Consider the following 15389-nt stretch of genomic DNA (forward strand, 5'->3'; position numbering starts at 1 on the left):
GTACCCTGGGCCTTTTGGTTATTGAGAAGAAGTTGTTTGAAGATTTTAAGACATCTGACTCAAGTGACCTTGAAAGTGGGTCAAGTCATTCATTTGAACAAACTTGGTAGCCCTTTATCCCAGCATGCTACAGACCCAATATAAGTACCCTGGGCCTTTTGGTTATTGAGAAGAAGTTGTTTGAAGATTTTAAGACATCTGACTCCAGTGACCTTGAAAGTGGGTCAAGGTCATTCATTTGAACAAACTTGGTAGCCCTTTATCCCAGCATGCTACAAGCCTTATATCAGTACCTTTGGCCTTTCGGTTATTGAGAAGATGTTGTTTGAAGATTTTAACATATTTGACCCCCGTGACCTTGAAAAGGGTCAAGGTCATTTATTTGAACAAACTTTGTAGCCCTTCATCCCAGCATGCTACAGGCCTAATATCAGTACCTTGGGCCTTTTGGTTATTGAGAAGAAGTTGTTTAAAGCAAAAAGTTGACGCCAGACAGACGGACGACGGACGGACGGACGACGGACGCCACACCATAACATAAGCTCACTTGCCCTTCCGGCAGGTGAGCTCAAAAACCCGTAATCATCGTTTGAGCTTTGACATTTGACGCTGTCTGCACATATATATGTTCCGAACGACACTCGTTATTGCCGAGACTAAACGAGACTTAGTACTTGTGCTATATTTAGACACGCACACATGTGTACAACTTACAGATTATGTTTTGATCGGCACATCGACGGGTCCTGACCATAGACCGGCAATGGTTACAAATAGATCGATGACCCGGAAATATTGACATAATTTATACACACATGCTGCAGTAAAATACCAGACGCAAGTATTTTCGTTTTCGAACCCATATCAAAACGCAAATCTCAAAATCCTGACGCAAGTTGCGTGTAAATAAGAGTAAATTTCGAACCCTGAGCCCTTGATCCTAGTATGCTACTGACTAAATATCATCACCCTTGGCATTTTGGTTATTCAGCAGAGGTTGTTTAAAGTTTTTAACATATTTGACCCCTATGACCTTGAATATGGGTGAAGGTCATCGCTTACAGATTATGTTTTGATCGGCACATCGACGGGTCCTGACCATAGACCGGCAATGGTTACAAATAGATCGATGACCCGGAAATATTGACATAATTTATACACACATGCTGCAGTGAAATACCAGACGCAAGTATTTTCGTTTTCGAACCCATATCAAAACGCGACTCTCAAAATCCTGACGCAAGTTGCGTGTAAATACGAGGAAATTTCGAACCCTGAGCCCTTGATCCTCGTATGCTACTGACTAAATATCATCACCCTTGGCATTTTGGTTATTCAGCAGAGGTTGTTTAAAGTTTTTAACATATTTGACCCCTATGACCTTGAATATGGGTGAAGGTCATTCATTTGAACAAACTTGATAGCCCTTTACCCCAGCATGCTACTGGTCAAATATCATCACCCTGTGCATTTTAGTTATTCAGAAGAAGTTGTTTTAAGTTTTTAACATGTTTGACCCCTGTGACCTTGAATATGGGGGAAGGTCATTCATTTCAACAAATTTTGTAGCCCTTTATCTCAGCATTCTACAGACCCAATATAAGCACCCTGGGCCTTTTGGTTATTGACAAGAAGTTGTTTGAAGATTTTAAGACATCTGACACCAGTGACCTTGAAAGTGGGGAAAGGTAATTTATTTGAACAAACATTGTAGCCCTTCATCCCAGCATGCTACAGATTCAATATAAGTTCCCTGGGACTTTTGGTTATTGAAAACAAGTTGTTTGAAGATTTTAAGACATCTGACACCAGTGACCTTGAAAGTGGGCAAAGGGAATTTATTTGAACAAACATTGTAGCCCTTCATGCCAGCATGCTACAGGCCCAATATAAGTACCCTGTGCCTTTTGGTTATTGAGAGGAAGTTGTTTGAAGATTTTAAGACATCTGACCCCAGTGACCTTGAAAGTGGGCAAAGGGAATTTATTTGAACAAACATTGTAGCCCTTCATCGCAGCATGCTACAGGCCTAATTTCAGTACCCTGGGCCTTTTGGTTTGTGAGAAGAAGTTGTTTGAGGATTTTAACATATTTGACCCCTATGACCTTGAATATGGGTGAGGGTCATTCATTTGAACAAACTTGGTAGTCCTTTATCCCAGCATGCTACAGATTCAATATAAGTTCCCTGGGACTTTTGGTTATTGAAAAGAAGTTGTTTGAAGATTTTAAGACATCTGACACCAGTGACCTTGAAAGTGGGTAAAGGGAATTTATTTGAACAAACATTGTAGCCCTTCATGCCAGCATGCTACAGGCCCAATATACGTACCCTGGGCCTTTTGGCTATTGAGAAGAAGTTGTTTGACGATTTTAAGACATCTGACACCAGTGACCTTGAAAGTGGGGAAAGGTAATTTATTTGAACAAACATTGTAGCCCTTCATCGCAGCATGCTACAGACCCAATATTAGTCCCCTGTGCCTTTTGGATATTGAGAAGAAGTTGTTTGAGGATTTTAACATATTTGACCCCTGTGACCTTGAATATGGGTGAAGGTCATCGCCTTCATCCCAGCATGCTACAGGCCTAATATCAGTTCCCTGGGTTTTTTGGTTATTGAGAAGAAGTTGTTTAAAGTAAAAAGTTTACGCCGGACAGACGCCGGACAGACGCCTTCGGGCAGGTGAGCTAATGATAACCAGTTTAACAGGTATAATGTGCTTTTTATATCCAGTGAGAGTTACCAAGCAAGGACTAACTAAAATGTTGGCACCTCCTTAGAAACGATAGCCAGAAGTGATAGTCACTGAGGAAGATCTCAAAACAAGAAAAAAACATTTCAAAAAACTATTTTATTATTTTTAATCTCAATTGGAAGCTTTTTAACTTGCACTGTCAGCTTTAGGCTACAAACTGTTAACCATGTATTCTATTTCTCCAGCAACCCATAAATTTTGCAAAAGCAATAAAAACAGCATGATTTATATCAAATGGCAAAACATAGTACATTTTATAATGACTGATCTTTGTGTAATAAACTATGTTAAATTCTTCTGAAGGAGTAATCTTTTGAACATTAACCTCATTTCTCTCTCCCTCTCCCACCCCTCTTCACCCTCGCAACATGTCAACAGATATCATCTCACCAGATTTACAGGATAGCTGCCTACTTTTACTTGAAAAATAACATAGGCTTTTAAGAATGTATTTATAGGACTTGTTTAGAGTATGAATACAGCTCTACAGGTTATTTCAATAATCTGCTTAAACTGATACTTCATCATGAATAAAATTGCATAAATAGCTATGAAGTCAAGGGGAGTTAACCCTACGTGTCCAATATCTCATTCTGAGGACAAAAGAGAAGAACACCTAATTCTGCTACATTATACAACGGCAAGAGGATATTACCAAACAAACCTTACTAAACAAGGGAGGTAACTACATTCTGCTACCCAGATATATCTGTATATACAAATGTATAACTGTAAGAAGATTAGGAAGTTTCTGTACTTACTCCATGCCTCCTGCATACAGAGCACATTAACACCACTTCGGGCAGCGACAGCAATGATGTCCGAGATTCGGTTGTGCAGTGCCTCGATCTACAAAAGGTTTGTAAATGCAGTAGTGATTTTCTCAACCTTTTACCAACAGGGGCATGTACTTTGCAACTTTCGGCGAAAAGTCACATAAAAGACACATTATTTTTGGAAAACACAGTGACTTTTCTGTGAATTTTGGGAAAATACAGCAGAAATTAAGCAGAGGAGGAGCCTCAATATGGTCATTCACCTACAAACCACTGCAAGGAGAGCAAGTCAATCAAACAAATCAGATACAAATCACTGTAATGAGAGCTAGTCAATCAAACAAATCAGATCCAAATCATGGTAAGGAGAGCAAGTAAACCAAACAATTCAGATATAAATCGCTGTAAGGAGAACAAGTCGATCAAACAAATCAGATACAAATCACGGTAAGGAGAGCAAGTCAATCAAACAAATCAGATACAAATCATGGTAAGGAGAGCAAGTAAATCAAACAAATCAGATACAAATCACTGTAAGGAGAACAAGTCGATCAAACAAATCAGATACAAATCACTGTAATGAGAGCTAGAAAATCAAACAAATCAGATGATAACAGACATGATTCCTTTCCATTTCTGTCTTGTAAGAAATTATAGGTTTTGTTTTTATTTTGTTTAATATCCTTTTAACAGCTAAGGTCATTTAAGGACATGCCTCCATGTGTGTTGTACATGTGTTTATGTGTGCTTAACATGCCTCCATGTGTGTATGTGTGCTGGACAGGCCTCCATGTGTGTTGTACATGTTTTTATGTGTGCTTAACGTGCCTCCATGTGTGTTTGTGTGCTGGACAGGCCTCCATGTGTGTTGTACGTGTGTTTATGTGTGCTGGTCGTGCCTCCATGTATGTTGTACATGTGTTTATGTGTGCTAGACGTGTTTCCATGTGTGTTGTACATGTGTTTATGTGTGCTGGACGTGCCTCCATGTGTGTTGTACATGTGTTTATGTGTGCTAGACGTGTCTCCATGTGTGTTGTACATGTGTTTATGTGTGATGGACGTGCCTCCATGTGTGTTGTACATGTGTTTATGTGTGCTGGTCGTGCCTCCATGTGTGTTGTACATGTGTTTATGTGTGCTGGACGTGCCTCCATGTTTGTTGTACATGTGTTTATGTGTGCTGGACATGCCTCTATGTTTGTTGTATATGCTGGACATGCCTCCATGGGTGTATGTGTGCTGAACGTGCCTCCATGTGTGTATGTGTGCTGGACGTGCCTCCATGTGTGTTGTACATGTGTTTATTTGTGCTGGGATCGGACGTCTAACCATATTGGATACAGTAGATTTCCCTAATATCACTTATTGATCATATGTCAGAGGAAAACATGATACTAACCGGAACTTGACATAATGAGAAAACGTCAAAACCTGGAAGTCTATATTCTGCTCTGAATTCAGTCATGTTGGTATATATAAACCTTAATCTTTTAAATGCTTTGATTTTAGAAACATCTTTGTAAATTAGATACTTCAATCATGTCTGTCAAGTTTGAAGTTTACATGATTAACTGCGAATGCAGAGAACATGAATGAGCTACAGAGTGACGATCTATGAACTTCTGTAACACGTCATTTCATTGGATGAACTATCATTGCATATTTTTATTGACTGCGCTTATGATATTTTTAAACAATAAGAATTCAAAGAAAGATCACCAGCTTAGTCCAATGATATGCTCAAATTTAAACATTTTAAATGATATGCTAACAGGAATTAATCATTCGATTAATTGATTCGATTAATTGATTACGACATAGCTGCCCATGCCCAGACATGCTTGGGTTTACGTGATTACGTGCTGGATTTCCTCAAATCTTATTGAATTACACAATTCAGTCCAACCTTATACATTACGTGGAATGAACTTTGCATTTGAAAGTCATATCTTTTATTTTATTTTTCACATTTATAGTGTGTAATGCAAACATATCCGCTCGCGAATCTAATTCACACTTGTCGGTACATTGTTTGATATCGCTTGGATCATTTATAAAAACAATACAAAAGCGATCTATTGTAAATTGCTTGAAACTTTGATAAGGTTTGATTATTTTTGAAGCTTTTTAGTTGAAAGATATTCTATGTTGTAACAAAATCAAGTCACATTCACAGAAACCACTTACTTGTAGGACTACGCAACAGTCACTTAATTTTTACATTGATACTTGAGAAGTAATTCAAGTCTAAAAGATGAATCAAACACATGTGTTTCACTACGTAAGAGATTTAGTTCTAAGACAGATGTACATATCAGACTTGAAACTGGTTGTCATACCGACTGGTGGACCTTACCGGTCGATCTGTTGTTCGGCAGTCACCCATACCGACTGGTGGACCTTACCGGTCGATCTGTTGTTCGGCAGTCACCCATACCGACTGGTGGACCTTACCGGTCGATCTGTTGTTCGGCAGTCACCCATACCGACTGGTGGACCTTACCGGTCGATCTGTTGTTCGGCAGTCACCCATACCGACTGGTGGACCTTACCGGTCGATCTGTTGTTCGGCAGTCACCCATACCGACTGGTGGACCTTACCGGTCGATCTGTTGTTCGGCAGTCACCCATACCGACTGGTGGACCTTACCGGTCGATCTGTTGTTCGGCAGTCACCCATACCGACTGGTGGACCTTACCGGTCGATCTGTTGTTCGGCAGTCACCCATACCGACTGGTGGACCTTACCGGTCGATCTGTTGTTCGGCAGTCACCCATACCGACTGGTGGACCTTACCGGTCGATCTGTTGTTCGGCAGTCACCCATACCGACTGGTGGACCTTACCGGTCGATCTGTTGTTCGGCAGTCACCCATACCGACTGGTGGACCTTACCGGTCGATCTGTTGTTCGGCAGTCACCCATACCGACTGGTGGACCTTACCGGTCGATCTGTTGTTCGGCAGTCACCCATACCGACTGGTGGACCTTACCGGTCGATCTGTTGTTCGGCAGTCACCCATACCGACTGGTGGACCTTACCGGTCGATCTGTTGTTCGGCAGTCACCCATACCGACTGGTGGACCTTACCGGTCGATCTGTTGTTCGGCAGTCACCCATACCGACTGGTGGACCTTACCGGTCGATCTGTTGTTCGGCAGTCACCCATACCGACTGGTGGACCTTACCGGTCGATCTGTTGTTCGGCAGTCACCCATACCGACTGGTGGACCTTACCGGTCGATCTGTTGTTCGGCAGTCACCCATACCGACTGGTGGACCTTACCGGTCGATCTGTTGTTCGGCAGTCACCCATACCGACTGGTGGACCTTACCGGTCGATCTGTTGTTCGGCAGTCACCCATACCGACTGGTGGACCTTACCGGTCGATCTGTTGTTCGGCAGTCACCCATACCGACTGGTGGACCTTACCGGTCGATCTGTTGTTCGGCAGTCACCCATACCGACTGGTGGACCTTACCGGTCGATCTGTTGTTCGGCAGTCACCCATACCGACTGGTGGACCTTACCGGTCGATCTGTTGTTCGGCAGTCACCCATACCGACTGGTGGACCTTACCGGTCGATCTGTTGTTCGGCAGTCACCCATACCGACTGGTGGACCTTACCGGTCGATCTGTTGTTCGGCAGTCACCCATACCGACTGGTGGACCTTACCGGTCGATCTGTTGTTCGGCAGTCACCCATACCGACTGGTGGACCTTACCGGTCGATCTGTTGTTCGGCAGTCACCCATACCGACTGGTGGACCTTACCGGTCGATCTGTTGTTCGGCAGTCACCCATACCGACTGGTGGACCTTACCGGTCGATCTGTTGTTCGGCAGTCACCCATACCGACTGGTGGACCTTACCGGTCGATCTGTTGTTCGGCAGTCACCCATACCGACTGGTGGACCTTACCGGTCGATCTGTTGTTCGGCAGTCACCCATACCGACTGGTGGACCTTACCGGTCGATCTGTTGTTCGGCAGTCACCCATACCGACTGGTGGACCTTACCGGTCGATCTGTTGTTCGGCAGTCACCCATACCGACTGGTGGACCTTACCGGTCGATCTGTTGTTCGGCAGTCACCCATACCGACTGGTGGACCTTACCGGTCGATCTGTTGTTCGGCAGTCACCCATACCGACTGGTGGACCTTACCGGTCGATCTGTTGTTCGGCAGTCACCCATACCGACTGGTGGACCTTACCGGTCGATCTGTTGTTCGGCAGTCACCCATACCGACTGGTGGACCTTACCGGTCGATCTGTTGTTCGGCAGTCACCCATACCGACTGGTGGACCTTACCGGTCGATCTGTTGTTCGGCAGTCACCCATACCGACTGGTGGACCTTACCGGTCGATCTGTTGTTCGGCAGTCACCCATACCGACTGGTGGACCTTACCGGTCGATCTGTTGTTCGGCAGTCACCCATACCGACTGGTGGACCTTACCGGTCGATCTGTTGTTCGGCAGTCACCCATACCGACTGGTGGACCTTACCGGTCGATCTGTTGTTCGGCAGTCACCCATACCGACTGGTGGACCTTACCGGTCGATCTGTTGTTCGGCAGTCACCCATACCGACTGGTGGACCTTACCGGTCGATCTGTTGTTCGGCAGTCACCCATACCGACTGGTGGACCTTACCGGTCGATCTGTTGTTCGGCAGTCACCCATACCGACTGGTGGACCTTACCGGTCGATCTGTTGTTCGGCAGTCACCCATACCGACTGGTGGACCTTACCGGTCGATCTGTTGTTCGGCAGTCACCCATACCGACTGGTGGACCTTACCGGTCGATCTGTTGTTCCCATGTAGAAAAGGCACCGTTATTGACATTGTTTACATAACACAACAGAAAAGTAACATTATTTGATGTGAATGTACTGTACCTGTTTGGGTATGGGTGCTGTAGTTGGAAGGACAATCTTGTTCTGTATAGCTCCAATTCTGACCACTCTTGGTGAACGAAAGCTTTCCTCCTTAGCAAGCTCACAGAAACTGTAACCTTGGATCTCAAAGTCATTCTGGTCAGCGGTAGAGTACACATCTTCTGGTAAACTGAGTTTTCTGTAACAAAAAGTGTGGCAGATTTTAATTGTACACCGGATGGCGATTGCTTTCTATTTTTGTGCAGAAGGAAATTGCCTTTAGTTCGATTGGTAGAGTGGCAGACTTGGTACCTATAGAGGTTGCAGGTTCAATCCCTGGCAGAAACACACTACTTTCATTCCAGTTACATATTGTGTTCGTGGCTCTTCTTGTAGTGGAGTTAGAACCTGGGTTGTTGTGGTGTTTGAGGGTGAACACACTTAAAAAGGTGAAAGTAGTGTGGTAGATTTTAATTGTACACCAATTTACAGTTGCCTTCTAGCTTTGTGCTAGAGGAATTTTCCCTTTAGTTCAATAAGAGCAATGGACTTGGAAGCTTGGGGTCGTGGGTTTGATCTCCAGTGGACGCACACAGTGAGTACTCTCCTGTTACAATCAATATATAACAATCAGTCACAGAACTTGAGGTGACTGGAATGTTTTTGCTGGTGACACTTTAATGTCCATAATCATCAGCATTGATGGTAGACATAAACTAGAAATTTGTTTTTGTGAACAAAATTGTATGTCTCCCCTTAAACAGTTTAAAAGTAACAGCCCAGAAAAGATCTTCCTGAAAATTTTGCACTCCAGGTCAAGGTCACAGTGACCTAACAACAGTGCACTGTACGACATCTGTGGGTGATGCAGATATACACCTTGGCGTCGCCTTTAAATGTTTGCAATAATGAGACTTTTTGACCTTTGACCCTGGGGTTAAGGTCACAATTACATAATGTCAATGATAGTGCACTGACATCATCTATGAGTGATGCAGGAATACTTCAAGTTTGATCAAGATATCTTTAATGGTTAAGAAGTTATGACTAGGACAAACTTTGATATAAAAAAATAAACAAAGGGCCGTTACTCTGTATATAGTGGGGTATAAGACCCAATTGCAGTGCAAGAGATTCTGCCTTCCCAAGATTCATAAATATGGTAAGTTTGATCAACGTAGGTGAAATAACATGGAACTTATGCTCCTGACAAACTTAGGTATTAAAAATAAACAAAGGGCCATAACTCTGCATATAGAAGGGCACGAGACCTAATTCCAGTGCACTGCACACCTTCTGTAGGTGATGCAGATATACTTCAAGTTTGATCAAGATATCTTTAACAGTTTAAAATTTACTGGCCGAACAAGAATTTACTGAAAATGTAGCACTTATTTGACCTTTGACCTTGAGGTGAAGGTTGCAGTGACCTTATTCAAGTGCACTCACACCTTCTGTGGGTGATGCAGGCGTACCTCAAGTTTCATCAAGATATCTTTAACTTAGTTATAGGCGGATCAGTCGAATGGTCAACACTCTGGCCTTCCACACAGGTGGCTGGGGTTCGATCCCAGAAGTCGTCGTACGCATTATTATTCAGTTTTTCTCCTGCCCACACAACTCCAACAACCCAGGTGTAGTATAAATTGGTCTGGGGTGGATGTTGCGGTATCTGTGCTGTCCCATTCAAGTGAGGTGGCACTATAAATGATGCCGTTGGAAGCACGGTCCCACTACAAACAGAGCACATTACATCGCCAGCGAACACGCAGGCATACACACATAGGGAGATATTAGCCAGGTGGCATATGACTAGTAATTAGCGCCTGATAAGGCAGCTCCTGCAAATTACTCAAAAATTGCATTGATTTATGTGTATGCTAATTGTATTAATTGTATATCTATGTACTGTAAAGCGCTTTAGAGTGGCTTATGTTAGCTAGATAGGGCGCTATACCAAATGCTGAATATTATTATTAACGGTTTAAAATGTATGGCCCAGACAAGTTGTAATTAGGAGGAAAAAAAGAAGAAGAGGAACCATGCAGTACTAATACAATTTATCGCACCTCGGACAAAAAACGTCCAAATACCATTGGTTTAGAGCTGTCACGTGGTGACCCTCTAATTTTCTATAGAGGGTCAGTAGGATTCCATTATAGGGCAATATGGCTACCCATTGCTCATCGCTTCAAAACTAAAACAAGAGATACGGGTATCTGAATATTCTAAAAATGATACAATGCTCACCGTAATTACTATTCGCTACATTGTATCGTAAGATGATACGAGTTGCCTCCTCTACGCCAGGCAAAAATAGTAGGACGTTGTCGCCAGCTACCGTCTTTTGTTTTAGCGTGGGTGCCGTCCCCTTATCTAAGCATTTCTGTTTTTTGATAGCCCTGCCTTCTAATGCCACGTGACTAAAATCTCGCTGGCCTACATCATAATGTTGGGAAATACCTTCGGTAACGCGAGATCTCGTCAAGTCATGTGACATTGCTCATGGCCTAATTTCCATTAAAAACATGGGTTGGTATAGAAAACGTTGGAAAATACTTTTCGTAATGATCTTTGAAACATGTTATTGATACCACCAAGCGCATAAAGAATACATCTTTCGATACATGTGCGACATGTGTGTGAAAATGACGATTTGTTTCTAAAATATCAGTTTGAAGTGCGCTCCGGGTGCGGGTCGCATATTTCCCGTATATTATAGAGGGCCGGAGTTCTGACGTTAATCGACGACAGACCGATATGAAAAAAGTCGATAAAACCTCAGAATAATTCGGACTACTAAAGTGTTAATTACATTGCAAGACTTTCCTTACCCTGAACGACTAAAACGACTAGGATTGCCCACACTTTATAGAAGACAGCCCGTATGTTGTTGACGATGCAGACAAGTTCAAATGATTTACCAAGTTGACCTATCCGGCAACTAGAGGTCACCAGCAAAACCTCTTAATTAAGAAACAATGCTGCTTAAACACCACCAAGAACATTTTCAGCAATTGTGTAGTTACCAACTGGAACAATTTATCAGCTGAAGTGGTTATAACGCCAAAAGTTTAAATAGTTTTAAAAATAGGCTAAACTTGCACTGGAAAGATCATGCCCACAAGTTTTATCCATCCTTTTAATTCACTATGTGTATATACTAATGGGACTGTTAGACTTCACTAGCCGAGACGTCCATATATTTAATAATGGCATATGCCATTTTTTGCCCACTCCACCATGAATCGATTAACGAAATGCAGATAAATAACATCATTACAAGCCACAGGCTTTCCATTGATTTTTTACCTATGAGATACCTATGAGAATAAGAGCGGTGGACTTGGAAGCTTGGGGTCGCAGGTTTGATCTCCAGTGGAAGCACTACTCTCCTGTTATAACGATCAGTCACAGAACTTGAGGTGACTGGAATGTTTTTGCTGGTGACACTTAAATGTCCATTATCATCAGCATTGATGGTAGACATAAATTAAAGTGGGCAGACTTACTAGGAAATAAGAACCTAAATAAATTCGTAGGGAGATCTGCGGTGCCTTCAATCTCTGTACAACTTTTGGTTGCAGGTGACATTTTATTAAACATGGTACAAAACGATCCTTGGAATTCCATGACAATTTGCAACACAATGTCTCGATTTATCGAAAAGAGCGAAAAATAAATCATAAAAAAACCTAAATCATTTAAAATTGTGTACCCATTTTGTGCCACGTGTGTTTGTTTGTAAACAAATGTCACGTGCCTAATCAAATATAAAATAATTGTTTAAAATTCCTTTAAAACTTCCATAGTGGGTCCCTGTTACAGCAAAAAAAAATAAAAAAATGCAAGAACATAATACCAGCGCTGTAATTAATGTATATCGGTGTAACTTGATAGACCAAAGAAACGTGCTCTTGCATTTCAGAACTGGGCCATGTTACATGTATAACAAGTTTAGCTTGTGGGCCTATTTCATCCAGGTTGCACCGACAGTTCTAACTTGATAAACAGTCACATGCAATAGTTTACCTCAGTTCCCTCCCGTAAAAGATACGTCTCACTTCTGCCAACTCAGCGGCAGGTAAGTGTTTTTCCAAAACTTTCTCAACGCTTTCTAACTCTGCAGCAGCCATTCTTTTTCGGGGAAGTGTGTCGACGTCCTTGACCTTCTAGTGCGACGGGACAGTTCAATGTGAGGGTATACGTAGTCACGATGCAATATATATTTGACCACTTTTTGTGGGGGTATGTTTTGTTTGTCCCTCGTCATGGTTATCGAATTTGCCAGGTCGATTTTATAAAAAAAAGACATACAATTGTGATTATCAAGTTTGTATTTGAATACCAACGACATTTTGTTTTGTTTTATATGTTATGAGGTCATCTCATCCCAAAAATAACTTGACGACTAGCCCATTTCCCGCGAAAGACAACATCGACAGATTTATCATGGTCCACCACAATATCGGTTCTCATTTGAGGTAATACGTTGAGGACGGGTGCAGCTTAACCTAAGTAAATAACAAACACCATTGGGTGTTTAATGTACGCTCATGCTACCTTCAGAAAGAGGCATCCTAGCTGTTATCACCTGTTTTCATAAATGAACGACCTTACAGGTAAGTTTCTAAACACTAAAATTAAACTCATAGGTTAACAGTTAAGCGTAGACCTAACTTATCTAATACTCGTAGACGTTGTTAACATATATAGATAAGTCGTTTCTCCAGTGAATGACTAGAAAGGAATGACCAATTGTAATTGATTGGTGTCTTGATAGTCAATGTAAACAGGTAAGTTTCTAAATACCAAGTTGACTGATATCGCGGGTTTGCGACATGAATTGACCGTGATAAAGCACTGTTAGCTTTATTGTGGTACAGTAGGCCTACTGTAGGCAGATGTTCAAAAGATGTCATAAAATAAATATAGAGTAATATTAGCTTACGGTGACTCACTCACAGCTTTCAATAGATCACATGTCAGCTTTAAGTAAGTAATTTACAGTAATACCACGGAATTAGATAAGAATGTGATGTAAGTCTGTGGTAATACTAATAAAGAAAGAATGGAAACAAAATTGTGCTAGGCTGCTGCTTACTTATTTAGGGTAACGAAACTGACACATTTAACAACGGGCCTTCTCTACATTCGTGAACAACGTTTACAAAGGAAAAAGTACCCGATGGCAGGGACATATAACAATATACTGTCCCTGCCGATGGGTAGCAATCGGATCCCTCGGGGTTTACCAATGTCTTCTGCTTTCATACACGAAGAAAAACACGTCAAATATGTAAAACCCAAGCACTGATCGCAAGTCAGACACAAGCTTGTTTTCACTGATTTCAAGTTGGACACAAGTTGATCGTGAGTCGGACATTCGATTCTAAGTGGGTTTGTTTACCAAACAGGAGCTCCGATAAATTTGACACTACTATATACTACTGTATGCCTACCAAACAGTACCTACTAAGAGTGCGAGTGTGAGAAAAATAACGACCCCCCCCCCCAACAAATTCCTTTTGTTTTACATATGAGTATCTTTTAGTCTGTGTAACATGCATAACTGACTGTGATATTTTATACTTGTGTTGTGATGTTGTTATCCATTCTGTAAGTGGACCCTTGGGTCTGTTGAATTGGAAATAAATTAATTAAAACAAAACAAAAATTAAAAAAATCAGTGATTTGAAAAAAAAATCAATCAAGGGGCTGCGTCAAGTGGCTTGTGTGGCTTGTTAGTTCATTCACAATGATATTTTCTTTTTCGACAAGCTCAATGAATTTGATATTGTTGTGAGAACTGTGACCGCCGCACATCAACAACTGTGGACTATGAGCTCCTATCCACAGAAGAAAGGTTTATATGAACCAGAGCATCCCTTGCTGTCTTTTGTCCACCCACTTTCAGAAAGAGATATATTCAAATTTTTCAATTCATTTATTGTAGATTTTTTAAGACATTTAATGTCATAATTCCATAGACTTCTTTTGGTTTTCCCCTGTATAATCCTGTGGGGTGGAACAGTACCCCGTCAGCATTTACACATGCGATTATCGTGACAAGTTCACTTGATGTTGGTCACTTTGTGTGCACAGTTCTGGCCACTGTGGCCGCAATGACTTTTTCAGGTTTATGTGCTAGAGTAAGTCCCGTTTTGTCCATTTTCTAAATATGACATGGGTGTATTCACTAAATGACACGGCAATTATGTAATGAAAACAAAAACTGTGGTTACAGTTGATAAAAGTTTTTTATTAAGGAAAGATTATGATTCTGACTCAGTCTGACTCACAAAACTTTACATTGACAATTGTTCCTTATCCTTCCTCAGAACGAAAGCCAATATTGATCTTTGCAGAGGTCCAGCTCTCCTGTTAAACTTTTCAAGGCTAGCTTTTGGTTTTAAATAGAAATGACTGTGAAATAAATTTTCCTTGAATAGCAAGGAAACGAAATTGGCATCATCCCATCGAAGATAAGTCCTTTTGAATGGCATTCCTGCGTCTGTAAACACAGCATTACCATGTAGGATTACTAATTGGCTCATGACTAATGTAGTAGGCTTCTCTAAACTTTAATTCCCTCCCTCCCCAATGGTTTCAAATTTCAAGTTTTATTAGGTCACCTGAGACAAAGTCTCAAGTGACCTATTGCGATCGCCTTTTGTCCGTCGTGCGTCCGTAAACATTTTACATTTTCGACTTCTTCTCCAAAACCCCTGAACCAATTTCCATGAAATTTTGCAGGAACCTTCCATGGACAAAGGTCAACAAAAAAAGTTGCCGGTTTAGTCCTAAGCCCCCAGGGGCCTGAGGGGCGGGGCCAAAAAGGGTCAAATTGACTAAAATTTCAAAAATCTTCTTCTCAAGACCCAGATATGGTAGAATCAAATACTCTTCATAGATGGAAGGGTCTTAAGGTGCTTTACCAAAATTGTGAATTTCATGACCCTGGGGT

The 15389-nt window shown here is 41.8% G+C and overlaps 2 protein-coding genes across 3 annotated transcripts in view; one reads left to right on the forward strand and one right to left on the reverse strand.

Moving 5' to 3' along the window:
* LOC110452848 (beta-ureidopropionase-like) overlaps window positions 1-12639 on the reverse strand; it is a 37285-nt gene extending 24646 nt beyond the window's left edge. Inside the window, exons 1-3 of the mRNA XM_021501565.1 lie at window positions 12455-12639; window positions 8444-8621; window positions 3521-3608 (exon numbers count right to left, since the gene is read on the reverse strand). Coding sequence (XP_021357240.1) covers window positions 3521-3608; window positions 8444-8621; window positions 12455-12558 — 370 coding nt within the window. The 5' untranslated portion in view covers window positions 12559-12639. The remainder of the gene's footprint in view (window positions 1-3520; window positions 3609-8443; window positions 8622-12454) is intronic.
* Window positions 12640-12814: 175 nt separating this feature from the next.
* Window positions 12815-15389, forward strand: part of LOC110452855 (zinc finger SWIM domain-containing protein 7-like) — an 11613-nt gene continuing 9038 nt past the window's right edge. Inside the window, exon 1 of one of the 2 annotated variants that reach the window (XM_021501577.1) lies at window positions 12815-13044. In XM_021501577.1, the coding sequence (XP_021357252.1) occupies window positions 13029-13044 (16 nt within the window). In that variant the 5' untranslated portion in view covers window positions 12815-13028. The remainder of the gene's footprint in view (window positions 13045-15389) is intronic. The other variant, XM_021501585.1, reaches the window with a different exon arrangement.

The sequence above is a fragment of the Mizuhopecten yessoensis genome, unplaced genomic scaffold (assembly GCF_002113885.1).
Source record: "Mizuhopecten yessoensis strain PY_sf001 unplaced genomic scaffold, ASM211388v2 scaffold785, whole genome shotgun sequence".
In the NCBI taxonomy this organism is placed as follows: domain Eukaryota; kingdom Metazoa; phylum Mollusca; class Bivalvia; order Pectinida; family Pectinidae; genus Mizuhopecten; species Mizuhopecten yessoensis.